The sequence below is a fragment of the Carcharodon carcharias genome, chromosome 7 (assembly GCF_017639515.1).
Source record: "Carcharodon carcharias isolate sCarCar2 chromosome 7, sCarCar2.pri, whole genome shotgun sequence".
Taxonomy (NCBI): domain Eukaryota; kingdom Metazoa; phylum Chordata; class Chondrichthyes; order Lamniformes; family Lamnidae; genus Carcharodon; species Carcharodon carcharias.
In genome coordinates, this window is record NC_054473.1 from 125965432 (window position 1) to 125990499 (window position 25068).

General features: G+C 41.2%; 1 protein-coding gene across 8 annotated transcripts in view; it reads right to left on the reverse strand.

Annotated features, from left to right (window-relative positions):
• The window catches only part of psme3ip1 (proteasome activator subunit 3 interacting protein 1), a 106543-nt gene that overhangs the window by 28446 nt on the left and 53029 nt on the right, over positions 1-25068 (reverse strand). For 7 of the 8 annotated variants that reach the window (XM_041191240.1, XM_041191245.1, XM_041191241.1 and 4 more), the window contains one exon: positions 5895-5993. The exons of the other annotated variant lie outside the window; for it this stretch is intronic. In XM_041191240.1, coding sequence (XP_041047174.1) covers positions 5895-5993 — 99 coding nt within the window. The remainder of the gene's footprint in view (positions 1-5894; positions 5994-25068) is intronic. 8 annotated transcript variants of the gene reach the window in all.

Here is a 25068-nt window from a genome sequence, read left to right on the forward strand (position 1 = left end):
TCCACTTCTCATGCAAGTGAATCCATCCACATTATTAAGTCTTCCCTGTACAATGTGTTATGCTTTGAAGCGTTAGAGATTCTTCAACCAGGTAACAGAACCAGAGAACAATGGCCCTTCACCCACCCAGACGTTTACCCCAATCAGAAAGGAACACACATCTTTCCTGATATGATAGCCTGTGTTAACTTACTTACAATCAACAACCAGCCATTCTCTTTGCTACTGCAAAGGTATTTACTCACAAATTATTCCAAGGAGAAACAATAAACAGATGCTTCTAGGTTATGTAGGTCAGTTTGATCAGCTCTTTTACTATAGCCCATACAATGAGTCATACACATACAAAATATGTTTCTTATATATCATGTAATACATACAGACATGTATGCACACATAGATTCATTGTAATGATATGAAATTTACTAAATGTTTCAGCAACCCCTTTCCCCATCTCAGCAGAAACACAAGCATCTAGAGCTATCGGCTTCCCCCACACCCCACCAAAAAAAGTTACAAATTTAAGCCAACACTGATGTTCAGTAATCACTTTGCAGTCATGAAAGGATGTTCAAATATGACAATGAAAGATTCCTGGTTACATTCTACTTCTTACAACAGACATTTTGATAAATCCTGCAGGCAAAAGTATTTTCTGTTCCATATGACAGGGTACTTTTTCATGCAGTGTGATAACATTCCTCAAATTGCTTCTCCCATTGTTGGTGTACATAGATTGACAAGCTCTACAGTGCTGGTATCACACAGCCTATGACAAGGAACTGAAGTGGTAAGAGTCAGTTCAATTTTTCAATTCACATGGAGCCACATAGTAATAATCAAATGGGTTCCAAGACTCAACAAAAGTAGTTGCATTTGAAACTGAAAGGAAACTGTTAGGATTAGCCTTTATGCTCACAAAAGATACCAGCAAATTACATAGGTAAGTGGGAAGAGAGTACTGAAATAACATGATGCAGAGCATAAATCATTCATCTCCACTACAAATATCCCCTCAACTGCTTTCTGAACATAATTACATTACCAAGGTATTCTGCTTGTGAAGAAGTTATAACTCTTCAATCACTTCTTTTTCCACCTGTGAAGTATGCAGGGTGTTTCGTTGCCTCCCATTTTACAAATTTCTGAATATTTTTGTTTAAATTTTTAATTGTGACTCTTGTAATTCAGGTCTCATTGTGCTAAGTACTTAGTCATCTGTCACGTATGGGTGCCTGAACAATGCATCAGGAACAGCCGATAACTAGTTATTTATACAGCACCTTTAATGTAGTAAAACGTCCCAAGGTGCATAAGAAATGTTATACCACAAAAGCTTGGGCACCAAGTCACATAAGGAGATATTAGGATATATGACTAAAAGCTTCGTCAAAGAGTAGGTTTTGAAGAGCATCTAAAGGAAGAAAGAAGAGAGATGGCAAGGCTTAAGGAGGGAACTCCAGAGCTTAGGGCCTTGGCAGCTGATGCCACAGCCATTATTGGCAGAGCAAGAGATGGTCAAGAGGCCTGTTATGATCCCAGCTGATATTAACCGTAGACAAGCCTGATCCCAGGGTGGAGCCCAACTTTACAGATCCTAACTTCTATTTGTTTGTCTAGATACGTGGAGAGTAGCTACTGAAAAGAGCCACAGGAGTCAACTGATGAACTTTTAAACAAAATAGAACATTTGTTAAACGAGAAAAGATAAACTATATTACAAACCTCCTTCATCCACAACTATATCTTTACAGGTATATACAGATTTGTAAGGGTAACACAGTCTTATACTCTAATGTCCCAGTAGGTACACAGTCCATGTACCAATAAGCAGCCTTTGGTCAGACACACCACACTCTGAAATCAACAGGTGCCACCTCAACCAGATGCTATGGATCTTTCCTCAACTCCCCCCTGCCACCCCAGCCAAAGATGTTTGTCACACTGTGAGCGAACTAGTCTCACTGAGCTCCGTTTTTCACACGAGGGTTTCCCATCTCCACTTTCCAAGAACTCCCTTTGGAATTGAAAGGGAGTTCAAGCACCCTCTGACCCCGCAGCGGCCACATGATACTCAAGCTTCTTTCACTAGTTTTATTCAAGTATGCAGGGGAGACTGTATCCATACAAGATGGGTAGAAGCTCCCCGAATGGTTACATTTCGTTGCAGTTATACTTTTCCCTTATCTTACTCTATTTGCATGCACCAATGATCAACGTCTACATGTTTTAACCTCATCAAAGGGCCAAATCATTTGCACCCATAATTAGTTTTGCCTATCCTATTATCTTTGATGTGTACATGTTTTAACCTCGTTAGAGGACCCAACCATTTACACACACAATTAGTTTATTAGTTCTATCCTATTATCTTCGAGACACTCATATATGCTTATATTATCCACTCCTATTCAATGTATACACACAGACCTTGACACTTATCTGGTCCAGACCATGACTTGTGGTTTATCAAAAGCTACTTCTTTGTCCATTGTATTTGGGGTTTAGCCCTTTCACCTCCCCCTTCAGAATTTTCTCCCAAACCGACATTTTCTCTCAGACACCTTCCACAAGGAATCACCTCCAGGGTTTCAAACTCTCCTTCCAATGTTCCTCTTCCCTGGGTCACCACATGCATTCAACCTGTCTTCCACGAACTCACTCTCACCAACTCAGCCATCAATACTATACCACTGTTTCACATGCCCATAGCAAAGAGTTTCAGACCTTCAGCCATCTCTCTGGAACCTTCTGGACTCTTGCAAGCTATTCTCACTTTAAATCTGATTTCTGCAGCTTTTGTCGCTTTAAATTTGAAGCTTGGAGCCTTTCTCTCTGCCCCACATTCTTAACTTCACTTAACAGGTCCTTTTACAGGTTCCTGTCCTTCCTTTGACTAGAAGGTGTGCTCGGGACTTTCTCCTGTTCCACTCTCCTGAATTTGGGGTCTTTTCTTTAGCTTGGGACCGGCTATCTGTCCCCTTTGCTCCAGTCTCTCCTGGTAGCTACTTTCAAATCCAACTGAATTCAACAGTTTCCAAAATCAAACAGCTGTTTTTCTTCTTGTGTGTGTGTGTGTCTGTGGGAAGGACCTGCCTCACTGGACCCTTGTTGCATTGTTTTTTTCTACTCGTTTGCTTAGCTTACAGTCATAAAACTCTTAATAGGAATGCAAGCACCTTCTAAAGTGAAACTAAAACTCAATTTGACCTTTCTTAACACAGATCCAGAAATAAAAATCAAACTTAAACATTAAAGCTAAACTCATTCCTAACAGCCATAAATACAAATATAAATACAAATATAACTTACTTAAACCAACTCTATTTCCGAACAAAAGAACACATATCTCGGAGGATTTTGGGTGTGGAGGACATGACAGAGACGGGGTTGGGGGGGCGGGGGGGGTGGTGTTGGAACCAAGAAGAGATATCAAAATAACTATGAGAATTTTGAAATTCAAGGTGTTGCTTAACCAGGAGCCACTGTAGGTCAGCAAGGACAGGGATGATGTATGAACAGAACTTGGTGCGAGTTAGGACACAAGCAGCAGAGTTAGTGGGTGGAACACAGGAGGTTGGCCAGGAATGCATTGGAATAAGTAACAAAGGCATGGATGAAGGTTTCAGTGGCTGAGCTGAGGCAGGGCAGAGGCAGGCAATATTATGGAAGTGGAAAGAGACAGTCATTGTGATGGCACAGGTATATGATTGGAAACTCACCTCTGGGTCAAAAATAACACCAAGGTTACAAACAGTCTGGTTCAGCCTCAAGACAGTAGTTAGGGAGAAAGATGGAGTCAGTGGCTAGGGAAAGGAATTGTAGCAGGGACCAAAGATAATGGCTTAGGCCTTCCCATTATTTGTTTGGAGGAACTTTCTGCACATTTGTGCACATTGAACGATTTACAGGCAGGTCGTGAGATTTAGAGACATGGCAGCAAAGTAGAGCTGCTATCCTAAGCGTGCATATGGAAACTGACTCTGTTTTCGGATGATATCATCCGGGGATAGCTTATAGATGAGAAATAGAAGGAGACCAAGGAGAGATCATTAGGGGGGCATCAGAGGTAACAGTGTGGTACCAGAGAAGCCATTGCAAATGATTCCCTGGGTACAAATGGATAGATATGAATGGAAAAAGGCAAATGCAGTCCTGCCCAACTAAGACACCCTAGAGGAAGCATAGCTAACCGTATCAAAGGCTGCAGGCAATCAAGAAGGACAACGAGGGATAGTTTCCTGTTGGTACAGTCACTTTGACTGTCATTTGTGACTTTGATAAGTGCAATTTTGATACTGTGGCAGGGCAAAAATATGATAGGAGGGATTCAGACATGGAATTCTGGGCAACAAGGGCACAGATTTGGGAGGTGACAGCATGTTCAAGGACCTTGGTAAGAAAAGGGAAGTTGAAGACGGGACAGTAGTTTGCAAGGAAGGAGGGATCAGAGTTAATTTTTTTTTGAGGGTGTGATGACACAGATTTGAAGAGACAGAGGCTGTACCTGACCACCCAACTTCCTGGTTCCATATTGTTGGTGGTGTTCTCTCTTCCTTCCGTGCTAACCACTGCCCCATCTCCAGCCTCCCTCTAAAAACAAACTTACATTTATACAATGCTTTTCATGACCTTTTTCTAAATTCAACGTGTCTGAATTTTTACAGAGAGGGCTCTCTAAGATCACTGACCTATCTGGAGCAAGCAACGTGGTTTGAGTTGCATTCAAATTGGTTTTGTTTAATGGTGCCACCTGCTGGTTGAGCTCCTGACAAATTTTGACTACCAAAAAACACTGAACACGGAGAGCCACAGAGCCCCCATTTCCAACAAATCCAATTTTTGCCAGTGAGGGAAAGGGGGTAGGGCATGATCCACACAGGAGGAAAACCTGAATTCTGCAGGGCCATTTGAACTTACTGTTGAGTTCAAACAAGCCCCACTTTGGCTGTTACCAGGGGCTAACCCACACTGTGGGAATCACAAATTTATGGAGTGTATGTAAATGCTCTTGAAGGACAGATAAGGTCTGTATAACTGTCATGATCTTAAGTTTTTTAAATACCCCACTCTTTAAATTAAAAAAAACAGGCTATACCCATCGGTGAGTGGTTAAAAAAAATCCCTCTGCAGGATTGCTTTGATTGACTGGTGTACTTTGGGAAAAGAAATTAGCATTTGCTGTGCAGTTTCAAGACAGCTCTTTGCTGACATTTCCCCAAGGGCTATTATTGTCATTATGAACGCTTGGCTGAGTTTTAAAAGCTACAATTATCTTTGCAGGGAGTTCTGAGTTCACAGTTTGATTGACCATTTAATGAGGCTAGTAATGGATTAGCCATCTTTGTTGTGGGATCTGAATAGAAGGATTTTTTAAGAGATTAACTAATTGAGGAGATTTAAAAGCTTTGAATGGCTTTTACAAATGGGACGGATTTTTCCCCCCAAAAGTTCTGAAGGGGCTTGACATTGCAAAGTTGCTTCCCCGGCTGGAGAAACTTCAAACATAGGAGCAGAGTCTCAGGTTAAGAGATTGATCATTTAGGACTGAGACGAGAAGAAATGTCTTCACTCATGGGGTTGTGAATCTTTGGAATTCTGTACCCCAGGCAGTTTTGGATGTTTCATAGCTGAATTTATTCAAGGCTGAGACTGATAAATTTTTGGTCTATCAGGGAATCAAGGAATATAGGGAGCAGGCAGGGAAGTGGAGTTCAGGCAAAAGATCGGCCATGATCGTATTGAATGGCAGAGCAGGCTTAAGGAACCATGTGGTCTACTCAGCTCCTATTTCAAATTATATTGAGAGTTGGGTTACAGCATTTGGCATATTGTACTTTTTTTTTTGAAGCACAAGTCCCAATAAGCCAATATACAGTAAAGTGTCATCTTACTGAATTTAAACTGCTCCTCAAATTCTGCTTGTTTCTTATCTTTCTGCTCTTGAAGCCTTTCATATAACGATCGAGGATCATAAACCTGCTCAGGGCACTCTGTAAGAGAAAAAAAGGAAACATTAACGACCATAGTAAGCGCCGACAGCTTGATACTCTTTCCCAATATATCCATTTGTCTTGTATTTGTTTGAGTACTGAAAAAGACATTTCAGCTTTCAAATATATAGATTTTGTTTTCATAAATTCTCAATCAACATTATATAAAGTAGTGATACAACATTCCAGATGCAGAGAATTCTTAGATTTTGAGCTGAATTTTGCATTAAGTGACCAAGCAATAATGCTCTTAATGATCTCTGCGGCATAAGCTTCTCTTTTCCTGACATCAGTTTGTTTCTGGCACCAAGTCAAGGAGGTCTCCAGGAATGCAGCAGCAGTGATATAATCAACCAGAGTAAGCAGCCAATTACATTGAAATAATGACAGACAGCAAACCAGTAAGTAAAATGTACCGATTATCTTTCTCTTTTAATTAAATTTTACAAACAATGATATAGGAATCTTCTACGTAATGGAAAAAAGTGGCATTGAACCACTATAAAATTACTCTTTTGGGACAATCAGATGTTTAGCAGTTTTTATGAACCTAGTATGCCACTAAAATCCCAGTTACACCTCATTCAACATAGTTCTACTGTAAGCGTAAAAGTGGAAGTTCTCATCAGTTCATAGATTTCCAATTGATTGCCAATATATTTCTAAGTATCAGCTCAGCTAAGATCATTGCACTGTCAAATGAATTATAAGGTCATGAGTTCAAGTTCCTCTAAGGGTTTGAATGAATAATTAAGGCCAAGACTTCAATGAAGTGCTAAAGGGAGTGCTGCACTGTTGGGGGCACTATCTTTTGGCTGGCATGTTAAACCAAGGGCCTGCTTATCTGCTGAAATAAATGTGGAAGTTCCCATGCCATTATCTGAACTCTAACAGAAACTTCTCTGTGTTCCCTGGACAACATTCCTCCCTCCAGCAAAGCACCTAGTAGTGCACTCCTTTCCTGTTAAGGACCTTGTGCACAGATTGATTGCCACTTTTCCCCTACATCACAGTGACTGCACTTCATGTTGAAAATGTGATGTCTTACTGTATAAATGCAAATTACTTTTGAAGATAATTTTGAAAGGAACAAGAAGAATGCATTAATCCAAGAATTTGTAATTGGGATATCACAAAGCAACACTTTGATATCAGCCTAAGAATAACAAATTTGAGAGAGAAATGATTGCATTTTAATCATGCCCTCTTGATTTCATCCTGTTCACAGAATAATACCTATTACATATTGTATCAGTTTTCCCTTGGCTTGGCATCGTTCTATTCACAGAATGTTCATTTCCACTGTCAGTGCTACATTTCTGTTAAAATGGTTAAGTTTAATCAGTGAGCAGAAGCCAATTTTTCTTTAAAGTTCGCTGCAGATTACCATTATACATTGATAGTGATCTCTCTTCAAAGAGTACAATTGGTTCACATTTGACCACCACACATTATTGCTGATGCAAAACCATCTCTAAACAACAAAAGCCTAGATCGATTTATACTGCAGACTGAAAGTCAAGCATTTACCAATTTTCAAGGTTCTCTCATCAAAAAATTAAACTTAAATTCACCAAAACCTGTTTACACATCAAAAAGACTTTGTGACCTTAAACTGAACGTGACCTCCACTTTAGCAGCAGAATAATACAATGTACAATATGGCTCCCTTCCTTGTAAAGTCTATTGTCCTGGGAGATGTCCTACTATAAATACAAGGAGGGCTGAAGGAGCCCGGCAGGTATAGTGTGAGTCAGTCTCCATAATCATAAAACTGATAGTTTGATTTCCAGGCTGACACAAGCAGAACTGTTTCAAAGTTTTGGTATCGCCACCCCAACAGCTTCTTGACCTTTATTTCACAGGATTCTTCTCCCATCAAACATTTGCAAGTGGTGAAATAAAATATATGGTCTTCCTTTCTCCTCAACTCAGCTCAGGATGAAAACCGTAGCAATGCCATGTCCTTCCCTTGGTATTACAATACTTCCATAGCAGCAATAAGACAGAGTCAGAAGTAATCAATGCATTTTTTTCTGTATTCATTTAAGTTATTTCATTACTTTTCATGATATTAATTACCTTTTTGAGCTTTAACATAAGTTTGGTCACCTTGCTCATGTTCCACATGGTACTTCATATACCAAACAGTACATACTCAAAGCACTGTAAGTTCTTGGATAGCATTGCTGAAAAAAGACTTGTCCGAGCTTTTCATCTTACAGTCATCAGGACAATTCGCATGAATACCAAATTGTAAAGAGAACTATAATTTATACTGCACAATTTATACTGTTGTCTATTTTGTTTAACTGTAAAGGGTGCAATGTGTGTACATGTTCTTTCTGTCTGCAAAGGACAGGGCCCTGTGTATTAATATATGTAGCTTCTAGCACATGTAATTGAGCCACACTGCGAGCCCGACTGATACTCTTAAATTGATTGTTAGTGTACTTCTTAGTACACTCAGGATTTATTTTATTAGATGTCGTCAAACTGCGGAATCACATCTAACGTTGGACACTATGTTTTGATCTTTGCAAGCACAGGCTGGTTTCATATGGTCATTACTTTGTCTACTGCGAACAGTCAAAGGGGCATGCTGTTTGATACGATCCTCCAGTGTCTGGGACGTACGGTCTACATACCTAGCATCACGCCGGCACCAGCACAGGCACTTGGTAAAATGTGTGTACAAGTTTTTAAAAATTATTTTTAGTCCGCCTTTGATGGTTTCTCAGGATCAGCAATGCTGAGCACTCCTGTTAGTGCCCCTTATGTCTAAACTTCAACTGAAAAATTGTTGGGGCAAAGGAGGGGAAAAAAGTACTTGTTGAGCTATTTCCTCTCTGCACCATTTAACTGATACAGCAAATAGAATGGAAGAGATTTGAGTAAGCTGTGTCTACTGTCTGCAGTGAAAAGTTTATAGGGCAGTCACATTTCTATCCTTGTAGGCATACCACTATGCTAAAAGCTACAGAATTGTATCTGAATGGAACAGCTTTTTTCTGGTAACCATATACACTTGAAAAACAATGTGACAAAACTAAAATAGCTTTCCTGCAGCCAAGGACTTTTTAATTTCAACCAGCCATATTCAATGTTTCAATCAACTTCACATTAGAGAATTAATAGCCAATTGAACATGGCATTCCACAGACTTTGTTTCACAACATAACCAGGCATTTGGTGCTCATGTTATTATTTGATACAGAATGTGCCTCCTTCCATTGTCTTGAGGGAGGTTATTAAAAATAGCTTCAAGTTGTGTTGAATTCAATGATTCATGATGTAACAAACAGCTTAGACAAGTTAACTATTGAGATGAATATCTAGTTCATGGTAATATTTTAGAAGTGACATTTAGTTCTGGAAAGGTTGTTGTTGTGAAGGTAAGATAAATAAAATGCTGGGCTTTAGGTTGCTAGAACACCCAAAAGAAAATGGCAGTTCAGGAGTTTACCCATTTGTTTAATAGAATCCCTGGAGAGGGAGCCATAAAACAGCAGGTGGGCTTACTTAGCTGGAGAACTGGAGACATGATGCCTATACTGCTTGCAAATAAGTGTTGTTCAGAGATATTTTGTTTTGGAAGTTAGAGCTAAATTAGCTTAAAAGCATCCAGTGAACCCTGAAAGGCTATGCTGTCATGGAGATGGATGGAGCTTAAGAGGTTATCTGGTTTCAATTTATCTGTGTGCTTGCTGGGAGAGGTGTTTAGTTGCAGTTTGGGCCTCTTGTGGTTTGCAGCTCACAGAGATTCCCTGGGAACTGTTAGCAGGCTTCAGTGCAGTTAAGACTTTGTAAAGTCCTGGGGGGCAAAGAAGGTAGTGGAAGGTCACTGGTTCCATGCTGGAAAGAGTCTGGGCTCAGATGAAGCCCTGGGAGCTCGGTGCTGATGGGAACCAGGAGTGTGGAGAAACCAGGGCAGTACCAGCTTAATGAAATTAGCGATCTGAAAGAGAGTTGGAAGTGTGTCAGTAATTAGAGGCAGAGGTGCAGTGCTGTGAATCCCATGGAACTCACAGGACAGATTGAACCATCGGGAGATGAGCAGACATTGAGACAGTCTGAGTCGGAGTAGCTTTTGAGGGAATTCAGAGGCTAGATCTTTGAAAGTGAAGAGTTGAAATCCCTCAGAGGGAGACAGAATTTTAATGAGGTATTGTGACTCACAGTGGTCACTGACATCTGGGTGGGTTGCTGAGAAATCATGGGATCTGTTTTGGTTGCATCTGTCATTTAATGTGCAGTGTGGTGTGTTTGACCAGTTTGTCTGTTAATTAACATTTACCTCATGTTAATTCTGAATGTTAGAGTATAAAATAGATATTGTAGTTTGTTTTACTTTTCTGACTTGGCAAAGTTCATTTTGTTTAAACCTGTGGACTCTTGAGGCTTTTTTTATCTGAGTGAGTAACTGGGATTTAAACATGGTCTATTTTAAATAAAAAGTTACTGGTCCCCAACCGGATCATAACATTATACAAAACCCAAGGTTTTCTAAAGTACAAAGTATTTCTAACAGCAGAGAATAAGCAGCAGAAAAATACACAACAGGTAGAATTTTACACCAGTGGGATTTTATGGCATGCCGAATTCAATGGACTTTTGAATGGCTTGCCACGTTATACTGCCCTGCCCCACCATAATGAGGCTGTAAAATTCTGCCCAACTATTCTAAATCACTGAATTTTCAGCATCTTCTAACCATACCATCAAGAAATAACTATTAATAAAATCGTAATGATTTGAATGTCATACATTCTGGCGTTGACAATTACACATGATGTTACTTCATGCAGAACATATATGCAGATCTTTTCACCCCCACTATTCTCCTTCCCTTCTTTCCTGGCCATGTTGCCTCATCTTGGGCATGGTTCTAAATGCATTCTGTTGCCATGTGAGAGAAGAGAGTGCAAGTGCTGGTAGGTGATTTAATTGTGGAGGGTTTCACCTAAGCTTTGAAGACTTGAAACGTAAACTCTGATTCTCTCTCTACAGATGTTGCCTGAGCTGCTGAGTATTTCCAGCATTTCCTACTTCTATTTTTAAATTGAGCACTTGTGCATAAAGGTGGTGGCAATAGCTTTGCAGCACATTATGACATATAAACACTGGAATATAATTTGGAAAGCCATGGCAATTCATGTTGATTATTCATAAATAGATATGTTTGCAGCATCATGAGTCCATACTGAATGCCTGTCAAATGTGGACTGCCAACAGGTGCCAGGCAAAGTAAAGTCCAAGAAGTCCTCAATGGCAGAACAGGCAAAGGAAGGTATCTCACCAACTGCGAAGACCAAAGGTGACTACAGCATCAGGATGGTCCTGGTCATCGTGGCTTGACATGTCACCAAAATCTAGCCAATGCCTCAAGATTGCGTGGCAATGATAGCGCCCCAAGGTCCCTATGTTAAACAAAGTCACATGCAGACTGCTACCAGGGCCCATTTGCCAATTCCTGTTGTGATGGAGAACTAGCGAAGGAGACAGGACAGTGAACCTGGAAGTCCCTAGTCACACAGGTGACAGATACTTGAAGGCCGTTGGACACCTGTGTTGGGACAGAGGTGTCTTTGGCAACAGCATCTTAAAAATAGGCAACCCCCACTTTCTCCTGGCTGGGGAACCACACCCTGCAGGATCACCAGCTTTGTGGTCAAAGAAAGAAAACTTTTTGCAACTTGGCACATTAGAACACTCGTGGATAATCTCAAAAGTGACCATCCAGAAAGAACTGCTATGGGATCACATGAGCTATCAGGACTCCAAATTGACATGGCCACCCTTGGTGAGACATACTTTCATGGGGAGGGACAGCTGAAGTTAAAAACAGGATATACTGGAAAGGAAAGGCTACCAGTGACCCTCATGTCCACTGAGTTGGTCTTTCCATCCAGAATAGGATCTGGGGTGCACTGTCAGAACTCAATTGTAAAAATGAAAGGCTCATGACACTTCACCTACAGTTCAACTGTAACAAATACGCCGCCGTCATTAGTTCTTATGTCCTGACCTTTGACACCAATGAAGACATTAAGGAAGAGTTCTATTCTGACCTTGGAGTCCTCATGCCATCCCAAAAGAAGAAACAATCATCTTTCTGGAGAATTTAATGCCAGGGTTGGCTGCAACTCCGATGTCTGGAGAGAAACTGAGAAAACTGGCATAGGAAAAGCCAATGCACATGGTATCCTCCTGCTGACAAAGTGTGTTCAGCATGGCTTCATTATAACGAACATCCTCTCCCGCCAGAAGGACAAATACAAAACCACACAGAGGCATCCTGGGGAAAGCATTGGCACCTCCTGAGTCGTGTCATTGTTCAAAGATCTAAGTGATGTCTGTATCATTTGATCCATGCAGGGAGCTGATGCCTGCTGGACAAATCATGGACTGTTCGATCGGTGATGAACATCCACCTAGCACCAAGACATCACAAGAATCAAAAGTCCAAGAGGAACAAGATCAATGTCTCAGCCCCAAAGCAGCCCGACCGAAGACAGGAATTCCAAGCACAGCTCATAACCAATCCAGAAAATCTTCAAATATTCAACTCAATTTCAGGACAATGGGATCAACTAAATGTCAACTGCACAAGACTCCTGTGTCCAGACCATTGGCTTCGAGCATCATCATCACCAGGGCTGATCCAATGAAAACATTGCTGAAATATGTGATCAGCTAGAACAATAATGAGCAGCCTTCATTACCTAGCAGAACAACCCAAGGTCACAAGTCAAGAAGGCAGCATTCCAACTGCTCAAGACTGACATCCAAAGATATATCTGCAAGATAAAGGGCATTTGGTAAGAAGAGAAAGCCCAAGAGAGCCTACGTATGCTAACTGTCCTGCGATGGAAAGGTTTTTTTGAAGCGACCAGGGCCATCTATAGACCAAGGTCAAATGGATAAAATCCCCTTTGCTCAGAGGATGGTGTCTCTCTTCCTAAGGAAGGCAATGCCATCCCCATCAATGCTGGAAAGAATGTTTCCAACAACTCCTCAACTGTGAATCCAGTGGCAAGCCCACAATACCCTGTCGTAGAATCTAAGGGTGTACCACCATCAGTGGGAGAGTTGCAACAAGCAATCAAACAGATGAAAAAGAACAAAACCTGCATCTCCAATGGTACTTCACCTGAGGTCTTTAAAGCTGGTGGGATTTTGCTCACATCAAGACTCATGCAGTTATCATATGGATTTGGGAGGAAAAAGAATTCTCCCTAATTTCAGAATTGTAACTATCTTCAAGAAGAGAGAAAAATCATGCTGCGGAAACTATCAAGGTATTTCCCTCTTGTCCATACAAAGAAAAATCCTCTCACGCATTCTCCTGAATTGCCTACTTTCTGGGGCTGAAGAAATCCTCCTACTGACAAAATGCAGCTTTAGACCTTCCAAGGGACCTCTGACATGGTCTTTATTGCCAAACAACTCTATGAAAAACATCGAGAACACCACCAGGAACTCTTCAATAATAATTTTTGCTTTTATTTTAATTTACCAGGAACTCTTCATTACATTCATTGAAGTGACCAAAGCCTTTGACTCAGTAAATCATGAGGCTCTGTGAATTGTACTCCAGATATTTGGAATTCTAAGAAACCATTACAATCCTGCAACTGCTTCATGATGGTGCGACTGCAAATGTCTTGTGTGGAGATCTGAAATCTGAACTGGTGTCAAGCAATGATGGGTGATAGCTCCCATATTATTTACAATCTACCTGACAGTGGCTATTCACCTCATCAAAGATCAACAACCCTCTGGCCTAGATGGAAAACTCTATAACCTCAGTCGCCTCTGTGCCAAAATTAAACTGATGACCATAGATATTCATGATCTACAATTTGTGGATGCTGCACTCTGCACCAGATTTACAAGCCACTCTCGATCTCTTCAATCCTGCACATAAAAGACTTGGCCCGTCCTTGAATGTTTCCAAAACAAAACTCATATCAATATAGAACTGGTCAAATATTCCAATTCCCACCTATGTTGAGGAAGATGCTCTGGAATATGTTGAGCACTCCCCATACCTTGGCAACCACCTCTCTCAAAAGACCATCATTGACGAGGAGATCTAACACCAGGTTCACTGCATATGCTCAGCCTTTTTTTATTCATTCATGCGATGTGGGCGTCACTGGCTGGGCCTTTATTGCCCATCCCTAATTGGCCTTGAGAACTGAGTGGTCGTTTCAGAGGGAATTTAAGTCAGCCACATTGCTCTGGGTCTGAAGTCAAATGCAGGCCAGACCAGGTAAGGGCAGCAGATTTACTTCCCTAAAGGACATTAGTAAACCAGATGAGTTTTTACAACAATCAACAACAGTTTCATGGTCATTAAACTTTTTAATTCCAGATTTTTTATTGAATTCAAATTTCACCATCTGCCATGGTGGGATTTGAACCCAGATCCCCAGAGAATTACACTGGGTCTCTGGATTACTAGTCCAGCAACAATACCACTACACCACCACCTCCCAAACTACAAACTATGGCAGCGAGTATTTGACAACAAAGATCTCCGCAAGTCAACAGAAGTCCTCATGTACAGAGCAGTTGTCATCACCACACTCCTGTATTGCAGCAAAACTAGGGCTCTGTATCAGCAACACGTAACAGTGCTAGAAAAATTCCATCAGCAATGCCTCCGCTACATCATCCGGGTTCAATGGAAGAACATTGATCAAACACCAGTGTCCTTCTTGAAGCCAGCTCCACAAGCATTCAAGCAAAACTCCTAGAAAATCAACTACAATAGTCCGGATGGCCGAAAAGTATCTCCCCCACCAGGTCCTGTTTTCTCAACCCTCAATTGGCCAACATTCCAGGGAAGGGCAAAAAAATGCTGCAAAGACACACTCCTTGAAGCACTGACATTAATACTAGGAGGAGCTTGCTACCAATCATTCAAAATGGTGACAACTTGTTCGTCAAGCAGCATCATGCTTTGAGTCCAAACACAATGATGAGGCAGAGCAGTGGCAGAAAGGGAAAAAAAGGAAGCAAGTCCTGCTTTCTGAATCCCACTACTTTGTGGGACTCCCTGCACCATGTGCTCAAAGGTCTTAAGGTCGAGAATCAGCCTGTTTAGTCACATGACCACCCCTGGCACAAGCTCTCAACCCAGAGTAGATGTCACTTTCAAATTGAGGTTCTGCTGGCGATGACAACCCAAATTTCCTATAGACTTTCTATGGCTCACACTGTATCCAACAATTTTCTCACAGCATTAGGTGTGATCAGTGTCATCTGTAAAGGTGTCAGCCTTGTCTCAGTGGGTAATGCTCATACGTCTGAATCAGAAGGTTTAAGTCCTGCACCAGAGTCTTGAACACATTAACCAGGCTGACATTTCCACAGAACTGAGGGAGTGTTAATGCTGTTGAAGGATGAGATGAGATGTGTAACCAGAGTCCCCTCTGCCTTCTCACGCAGGTGTAAAAGATCCCATTGCACTATTTCAAGAAGAGCAGGTGAGTTCTGCCAGTGTCCTGAGCAATATTTATCTTTCAACAAAGACCACTAGAACTGATTATCTATTAATTTATTTAATTGCTACTTTTGTGACTCTCAAATTGGTTGCCACGTTACTCTCTGCTATAATAGTGACAATACTTCACTGGCTGTGAAATACCTTGGGCCGTTCTGAGGTTGTGGGCAATACAAAATTAAAGTAAATTTATTTGTAGATGGTTAGACAGTGTCTATATCTGCAAATGTGCTGCATGGCTAAACTGTGGGACAGCATTTTAACCTTTATTTCTTAGCATATTCCCAATGTTTCTGTTGTTTATACAAGATAACCAGGTACTTCTCCACCAAATGAAACAAGCAGGTGGAGCAGAAACATAGCTGACACACAGGCTTGCTTGGTACAGGCTTGAAACGAGCTCATCTCTTCAACGTGTTGGTTGAGCAAAGGTGCACACATGGTAACCTGTTGTAAAAAGAACAGTCTCTAAAAATAGCCATAAAAAGTCTAACGAATTATCAAATGAAGCTGAGCAATTATGATGACTAGTGCAAAGTCATCACATATGGGAGGGAGTTCATTTTGCCTGATTCTCAATTAAATACTTGACAGAATTAACACCATTTCCATAAAGTTTTAAGGAGCAGTCTGGTGGAAGGCATGCTGTTAATCAGACTGCAAGCTCCAAAATTGCATCTAACTGCCTCTGATTGTTCTCTGGTCAGTAACTGCATGTTTACATTTAAAAGCCATACAGTGCACGAACAATCTTGTTAAATGTTAAAAAAAATGGAAAAAGATAGTTATTATAGTGTTGTGGGAGGACATAGCAATTTTCACACAGACATTATATTCAAAAACTCAACTCTATTTACTGGAACCTGTGCTATAAATAAATTCTCAGCACGAGAAACTTTGCATAAACATCCTCTTTATTCAAAGGAATCTAGTGAAATCCTATTAACAGTCGTGTAGACTATTTTGTGGCAGAGTATTTTTCTGAAGAGTTAATTGGTATCCAATGGGCTTGGTTTGCTTGTGTATGTGGCGATACTACTGCTGACTTGCAACACATTACATGAAAATAGTTCGCTGAATTTGTGAATTATGAAAAAGCTGCATTTAGATAGAATTTATACATCACTTTTTGCATAGTAGTGTTTCCTGCTTTCAGTGGCTGGGAATTTTGCAGCAAGAATCTCACCTCCTGACTCTCCAGAGTCTGTCCACCATCTATAAGGCACAAGTCAGGAATGGGATGGAACATTCTCCACCTGGATGAATGCAGCTCCTCACCATCCAAGACAAAGCAACCTGCTTGATCACCCTCCATCCACCACTTTAAGTGCTCACTACTCCAACACCAGCACACAGTAGCAGCAGTGTGCACCATCTGCAAGATTCACTGCTGCAATTCACCAATGCTCCTTCGACAACACCTTCCAAACCAGTGACCACCACCACCGAGAAGAACATGAGCAGCAGATGCATGGGAAAACAACCACCTGCAAGTTCCCATCCTAGTGTCACAGACAGAATGTACACGCTCTCTTACTGCCTATCATCAGCATGTTTTGTATCGGAAGAAGTGTGTCTTTTCTTATCCTTGGGAGGGTGGATTCCAATTAAATAATTCAGCAGAAAGCTTTCATGAGTTTAAAAATAAAGAAGTTTATTTATTCTCACATACACATTAAATTAATACATGATCACACACTCAGGGTCTCACATACACAAAGATTGTATACAGCTAAAGATAATGCATTTCTACAGATTACATTTTTTTTTACAATTTCCAGTTTCCCATGTGGCAGGCTATGGTTTCATGAATGGATTTAATGATTTATCGTTGAAGTGAGGGGCCTGCAAAGCAAAAGGTTCACAGCAGGTTGTGAGGTTTATTGTAGTTGAATATCTAGGAAATTGGTTCTCAGGTGAACTTTGAAACTGTAACAGGTTAAGTACTTTGGCTGCTTGATGACTTGTAGTTAGTTTCAAAGTCTGGTTCTCAGGCTGGCTGATGACTGATGGTTCTGCTGGGTCCTGGGGTAATAAGAGTGCTGTCCCTGAAACTACTTTCAATCACATAACCACTGGGTTAACACTTCTGAGGCTCACTTAGTCTAATTTGGATGGTGAAGGCCATTATGATACAATGGCAAGTTGACAGCGGCCTCTGGGTTTCAACCTTCCCTTTTATCCAGTATGAAACATGGAAACAGGCAATCTAGAAACACCAGTCTTTAGGTGTTGGCCCATCCTTAAGAAACAAGATGTGTGAATTCCATAAATGGCCATGAGGTACCCTCACCTACGTCCATATTTAGACATTTGTCGGAGACTTGATACTGTTCAATCGTCCAAATGCCAAAATTCGCATGATTTGTGGCAGCCATCTTAACAGCTTGTTTGCATCCAATTTTTAACAGTGTAACTGAAAGTTCATACTATGACATGCCTTTACTGGGCATGACACTTGTTACTCACCATCCTAACTTGGAACTAGATAGCCATTCCATGAATGTCACTGAGTTAAAACCCTGTAAATCTCTCCCTGACAGCACTGCGTGTACACCTACATCACAAGGACTGCAGCATTTCAAGAAGGGGTCACACCACCACCTTCAAGGGAAATTATGGATGGGCAATAAATTATCACCTTGCCAGCAATGCTCACATCCCAAAAATCAATAAAAACTTCAATTGCACTTGATATTAAGTCCATGATGTTCTATATCTTCTCCTAAATAAGACAACAGTTATTTGTGATAAAGCATTTTCTTTTCTGCACTCAGTGACTACACCACAGTATTTATAGACTACATACAGACAACCAAATTCAAAGCTAGACCGTTTCAAGTTGTCACAGCAATACAACTCATACATTGTACCAGCATTGACTGTTTTCAACAAAATTGCATGTGGAATTCTTCTGTGAAGGTTGGAGAACTGGGTTTCAAATTCAGCGAAGTTGCTGTGCTGTTGACAGGATGGACTTTTAGAATTCAATATATTTGTGCCTCTCAGCACCTGTTGCTCACAAAACACCTAGACTGCCTTTCCATGAGCTAGACCAATGAGTCTGCTTAGATGTAAGGTTACAACAAAAACACAGATATCATACATATATATTTATATCCTATGGACTGCTTGCAAACGTGATGTTACTTAACATTAGGGATTTATATACAATGTAAAGGTATCAAGTTCACTAATTCACAGCGAATAAGACAAATTCTATTTTCATTAAATGATATTCTGGGATTTTTACTGGTGCTTTGGGGGTGAAATCCACGTTCATTATTCTGTGAAAACTGTAACTGGCATTTGAAGTATATGTTACATTATAACATGTATGTGGAGGTGTTATTTTCCTCGCCAGTCATGAAGTTGAGAAGACAAAGCAAGGTGGAATGCAAGACGTAGCAGCTGTATTTCCATTCTGGGTCTGGAATCACGGGTTGTAACTGGACAAGAATTCTGAAAACATTCAAATTTGTACTTTTGTGATTTGTTCATGGAGGCTATCTTTTCTCTCTCTCAATCCATATCTCCTTGTCTGTTTGCCTTCCTATGTCTCTGCATCTTTGTTTCTCTCAATTTAAACACCTACATTTTCTAACCAATTCGAAAGTTTGAACAGGTTGGGTCCCTTTTCTATTGAAAAGAGAAAGCTGATAGCTGATCTAATAGAGGTCTTTTAAATTTTGAAAGGTTTTGATAAGGTAAACATGGAAAAGGTGTTTCCGTTTGTGGGGAAGAACAAAAGTAAAGGCCATCAATACAAGATAGTCACCAAGAAATCAAATAGGGAGTTCAGAAGAAACTTCTTTATCCAGAGAGATGTGAGAACACGGAATTCAATTCCATTGGGAGTGGTTGAAGTGAATAGTATAGAGTTCTTTAAGAGAAAGCTAGTTAACACGTGAGGGAGAAGGAAACAGAGGGTTATGCCAATGGTTAGATGAGAGAGGATGGGAGGACGCTTAAGTGCAGCATAAACGTTAGCATTGGGTTGGGTCGAATTGTCCATTTGTGCTGTACACTCTATGCAACAAATCAACAAAACACATGGAACAATTAGGGACTCTGTTTGCTTTCAAAATTCAACTTAAAAGCTCAAATTAGGATGAGAAAAGGAATTGTAATGGCATCCCTAAAAAGGGATACCTAAAAATGAGGTGTCAGCCTGATAAACTTAGAACACAGGATTACCTGCATGCCAAACAGCAAAAACATGTCACAGACAGAGCTAAGCAATTCCACAACCAACTGATCATATCAAAGTTCTGCAGGCCTGCCACATCCAGACACAAATGATGGTGGACAATTAAACAGGAAGTGGCAGCTCTGCAAATAACCCAATTAGGTGGGGAATCCAGCACATCAGGGCAAAAGAGAAGGCTGAAGCATTTGCAACCACCTTCAGCCAGAAGTGTCAAGTGGATGATCCATCTTGGCCCCCTACTAAGGTCCCCAGCATCACAGATGCCAGTCTTCAGCCAAATCAATTCACTCCACACAATATCGAAAAATGCTGAAGTGCAAGGCTATGGGCTCAGACAACATTCCGGCAGTAATGCTGAAGACTTGTGCTCTCGAACTAGCCCCCTCCCATCCCAGCCAAACTGCTCCAGTACAGCTACAACACTGGCATCTACCCAGCAATGTGATGGAAGGAGTTGTCAACAGTGCTATCAAGCAGCACTTATACAGCAATATCCTACTCACTGATGCTTAGTTTGGGTTCTGCCAGGGCTACTTGGTTTCAGACCTCATAATAGCCTTGGCCCAAATATGGACACAAGAGCTGAACTCAAAAGGTGAGGTGAGAGTGTCTGCTCTTGGTATCAAGGAGCCCTAGCAAAACTGGAGTCAATGGGAATCAGTGGGGGGGTCTCTCCAATGGTTGGCGTCATACTGAGCACAAAGGAAGATGACTGTGGTTGTTGAGAGACCAATCATCACAGGCCCAGGATGTGGCTGTATGAGTTCCTCAGGACACTGTCCTAAGCATAACCTTCAGCTGGCTCATTAATGACCCTCCTCAGATACTGAAGCTGTCCATGTCCAAATGCAGCAAGACCTGCACAACTTTCAGGCTGATGAGCGGCAAGTAACATTGGCGCTACACAAATGCCAGGCAATGACCATCTCTAAGAAGAGAGAATCTAACCATTTTCCCTTGACATTCCATGGCATTACCATCGCTGAATCCCCCACTAACATCCTGGGGGTTACTATTGACCAGAATCTGAACTGGGCCAGCCATATCAATAATACGGCTACAAAAGTAGGTCAGTGGCTAGGAATACTGCAGCGAGTATCTCACCTCCACTCTTCCAATGTCTGTCCACCATCTACAAGGAACAAGTCAGGAGTGCACTGGCATGTTCCCCACTTGCCTGGATGAGAGCAGCTCCAACAACACAAGAAATTCTACATCTTCCAGGTAAAAGCGGCACACTTGATCAGCAACCCATCCATCACCTTAAATATTCGCTCCCTCCACCACATATGCACAGTGGCAACAGTGTGTACTACATACAAGGTGCACTGCAGCAACTCAAAGCTCCTTGGAGAGCATCTGCCAAACATGCAATCCCAACACCTAGAAGGACAAGGGCAGCAGACACATGGGAACACATCTGAAAGTCCCTTCCAGACCACACACCATTTTGACGTGGAAATATATCACTCTTCCCTCACTGTCACTAGATCAACTGATACATCCTTCCTAACAGCACTGAGTGTGGCTGCACCAGATGGATTGCAGCACCTCACCACCACCACCTCAAACGCAATAAGGGATGGATAACAAATGCTGGCTTTCCCATGTCAGCGTAAAAAAAACCTCCAGGTCACTCTCCCCCTCACTCCCTCCATGTCTGCACCACACCCCACCCCTCCACCAGCCCTGTCCAGTATTCTATTGCTTTCTCTTCTCTGATGGACCCTTGCCCACCCACAACCCCATCACCATTTGAGCTAACTGCTACAATCTGCCTCTTCGCCTGCCTTTTTAAACTTGTTGTGGATAGGTGTTGGCTCCAAGATAAACATTTCATGCTGTAATTGCAGGGCCCCACCAGCAGAGTCAATGGAGAACCATCACTGGTGGGAGAGTCGAATCGTCTCAAATTGTATTCCGTTCAGTTCCACATTTCTCTATAAGGTAAACCAGTTTCTTAGGACACACGTTGCCTCATCTTACTCAGTGTTCATCAGTCCACCTTCTGGAAGACTGAAGAGAGGTGCAGAGGAAAACAGACTAAAATATCCAGTACACAAAACTCAAGCTTTCATTATTATAGCTCTGGGCAAGTTGCTGCATGACCTTATATCAGATTGTAAAGTTTAATTGTTAATTGGCAAACAAGTGCAGCTTTGGAACTGAGTGCATACCTGGGAGTTTGGTGACTGAGAAATTCAGTGAGGTGGGGAAGGTGGTGTTCCTTTCCTTTTGTTTTTTTCCACCTTTTCCACCCTGTAGGAATTGGTTCTTACTCCACTACAGAGAAAGAAGCTAGCTATTTGGTGAGTGTCTGGTAAGCGGTTAAGGTCTGTTCCAGGCCTAAGGTTTAAAATAGCATACGGACTGGTAGTAAAGTTAAAATATATAAAAAAGGAAAATAAATAAGTGAATAATATAATTAATTAATTAAAACATTAAGGATGGCAGGATAGGTGATGTGTCAAGGTTGCAGCATTTGGGAGCCGCTGGATGCCACGTGATCCAGGGCAAACACATCTGCAATAAGTATTCACAGCTTGAGGAGCTACGGTTCAGAGTTATTGAGCAGGAGGCTGAGCTGCAGACATCAGAGAGGAGGAAAAGTTTCCTGTATGCTTTGCACCAGGAAATAGGCACATCACTTGGGATAGGGTCTTCTGATTTGATCAGTGGTCAGGGACAGGAGGGTGTGACTGCAAGTGAGGCAGGGAAGAAGATCCAGAGTGCAGGAACCTTGGCCTTTGCAATTGAACAATAGGTTTAAGGTTCTCTCAGCTTGTTTTGATGAGAGTGGGGGCTGCAGGGTGGATGAACAAACTGACCAAAGCACCATGGTACAAGAAGCCATTTAAGTTGGGGAAGCAAAAAGGAATGTAGTGGTAGCTGGGGGCACTATAGTGAGGAGGATTGGCACTGTTCTCTGCAGCAAAGAGTGAGATTCCAGATGGGTGTGTTGCCTGCCTATTGCCAAGATTCAGGGCATCTGTTCAGGGCTGGAGAGAAACTTGCAGTGGAAGGGGGAGGATCCAGTTGTCATGGTCCAGGTACATAGGGAGAACGAGGAAAGCGCTTCTGCATTGAGAGTAAGAGGAGCTAGGTACTAAGTTAAAAAGTAGAACCTCAAAGGAATGATCTCTGGATTATTACCTAAACAACGTGCAAATTAACTCAGGGTACATAAAATTAGAGAGATGAATACATGGTTCAAAGACGGGTGTGGGAGAAGTGGGTTCTGGCTCATAGGGCATGGGCACAGTACTGGGGAAAGTGGGGGCTGTACCATTGGGACGGTCTGCACCTGAACCATGCTGGGACCAGTGTTCTAGCCAGCCATATGACTAGGGAAATAGAGAGGATTTTAAACTAAACAGTGGGGGCAAGGGACAAATTTGGGAAGATATGGTAAATCAAAGAGTAACGAAAAAAAACAAGAGAGAAAGGTATTAATGTGGGAAATGATAAACAGACTGTGACAGGAAGGGACAGGGAGTACAGGAAGTACAAATCTAAAAGTAAGAGTAAATCAGCAGATAAAGCTAGAGGTAACAAAAATAATAAATTGACAAAACTAAAGGCTCTATATCTGAATTCACAAAGCATTCGAAATAAAACAGATGAATTGAAAATTGAAATAGAAATAAACAAGTACGATCTGATAGCTATTAAAGACATGGCTGCAGGATGACAGATTGGTGCCTGAATATTGAAGAGTACGTAACATTTAGGAAGGACAGGAAGCTAGGAAAAGTTGAAGGGGTGGCCCTGTTGATTAATGATGGTATTAGCACATTAGAGAGGGATGACCTAAGTTCAGGAAAACAGGATGTAGGAATGGTTTAGGTAGAAATGAGAAATGATAAAGGCAAGAAGCCACTTGTGAGAGTGGTATACAACCCCCTAACAGTAACCATATGGTAAGAGAGGATGTAAAAGAAGAAATAATGGGAACTTATCAGAAAGGTAAGGTGATAAACATGGGGGCTTTTAATCTGCATATAGACTAGGAAAATCAGATGGGCAAAGTAGCCTAGATGAGGAATTCATGGGGTGTTTTCCGGATAGCTTCTTAGAACAGCACATTCTGGCACCAACCAGAGAGCAGATTATAGTAGAACTAATTAAATGACCTCATAGTGAAGGCACCACTAGGTAGCAGCAATCATAATATGACGAATTTTACATTCAGTTTGAGGAAGAGAAGAGTGGGTCCAAGAGTAGTATTTTAAACTTAAATAAGGGAAATTATGAGGGTATGAAAGCACAGCTCGCTAAACTGAACTGTGAAATTAGGTTAAGGGATAAGTCAATAGAGATGCAGTGGCAGACATTAAAGAGGATATTTCAGAATACACAGAATTCCAAGGGGAGGACTCACCATTCGTGGTTAACTAGAAAGGTTAAAGATAGTATCAAGCTTAAAGAAAAAGCATATAATTGCGCAAAGATGGGTGGCAGGTCAGAAAATTGGACAGAATATAAAAAACAGCAAAGAATGGCTAAAAGATTGATGAGGAACGAAAAATAAGAGCACAAGAGAAAGCCAGCTAGAAATATAAAGACAGATAGTAAGAGTTTCTATAGGTATTTAAACGAGAAGAGTTAACAAAATGAGCATGGTCCTATAGAAAGTGAGACTGGGAAATTAATAATGGAAAATTAAGGAGATGACAGATCAATTGAATTGTTATTTTGCATCGATCTTCTCTGTAGAGGATATAGGTAACACCCCAGAAATGGAAGGGAGGGAGGAACTCAGGAAAATCACAATCACCAGAGAAGTGGTGCTGTGAAAATTGATAGAACTGCAGGCTGGCAAGTCCCGGGTTGTAATGGATTTCATCCTAGGATCCAAAAAGAAGTGGCTAGAGGTAGTTAGTGCATTGGTTTTAATATTCCAAAATTCTCTAGATTCGGGGAAGGTTCCATTTGATTGGAAAATAGCGAATGTAACTCCTTTATTCAAAAAGAGAGGGAGACAGGAAGCAGGAAACTACAAGCCAGTTAGCTTAACATCTGTCATAGGGAAAATGTTAGAAGCTATTATTAAAGATGTTATAGCAGGGCACTTGGAAAAATTCAGGATGATCAGGTAGAGTCAACATGGTTTTGTGAAAGGGAAATCATATTTAACCAATTTATTGGAGTTCTTTGAAGAAGTAACATATGCTGTGGATTAAGGGGAACCGGTAGATGTACTGTATTTAGATTTCCAGAAGGCATTTGAAAAGGTGCCACATCAAAGTTTATTGCAAAAAATAAAAGCTCATGGTATAGAAGGTAACATATTGGCATGGATAGAATATTGGCTAGATAACAGGAGACAGAGGGTACAAATGGGTCTTTTT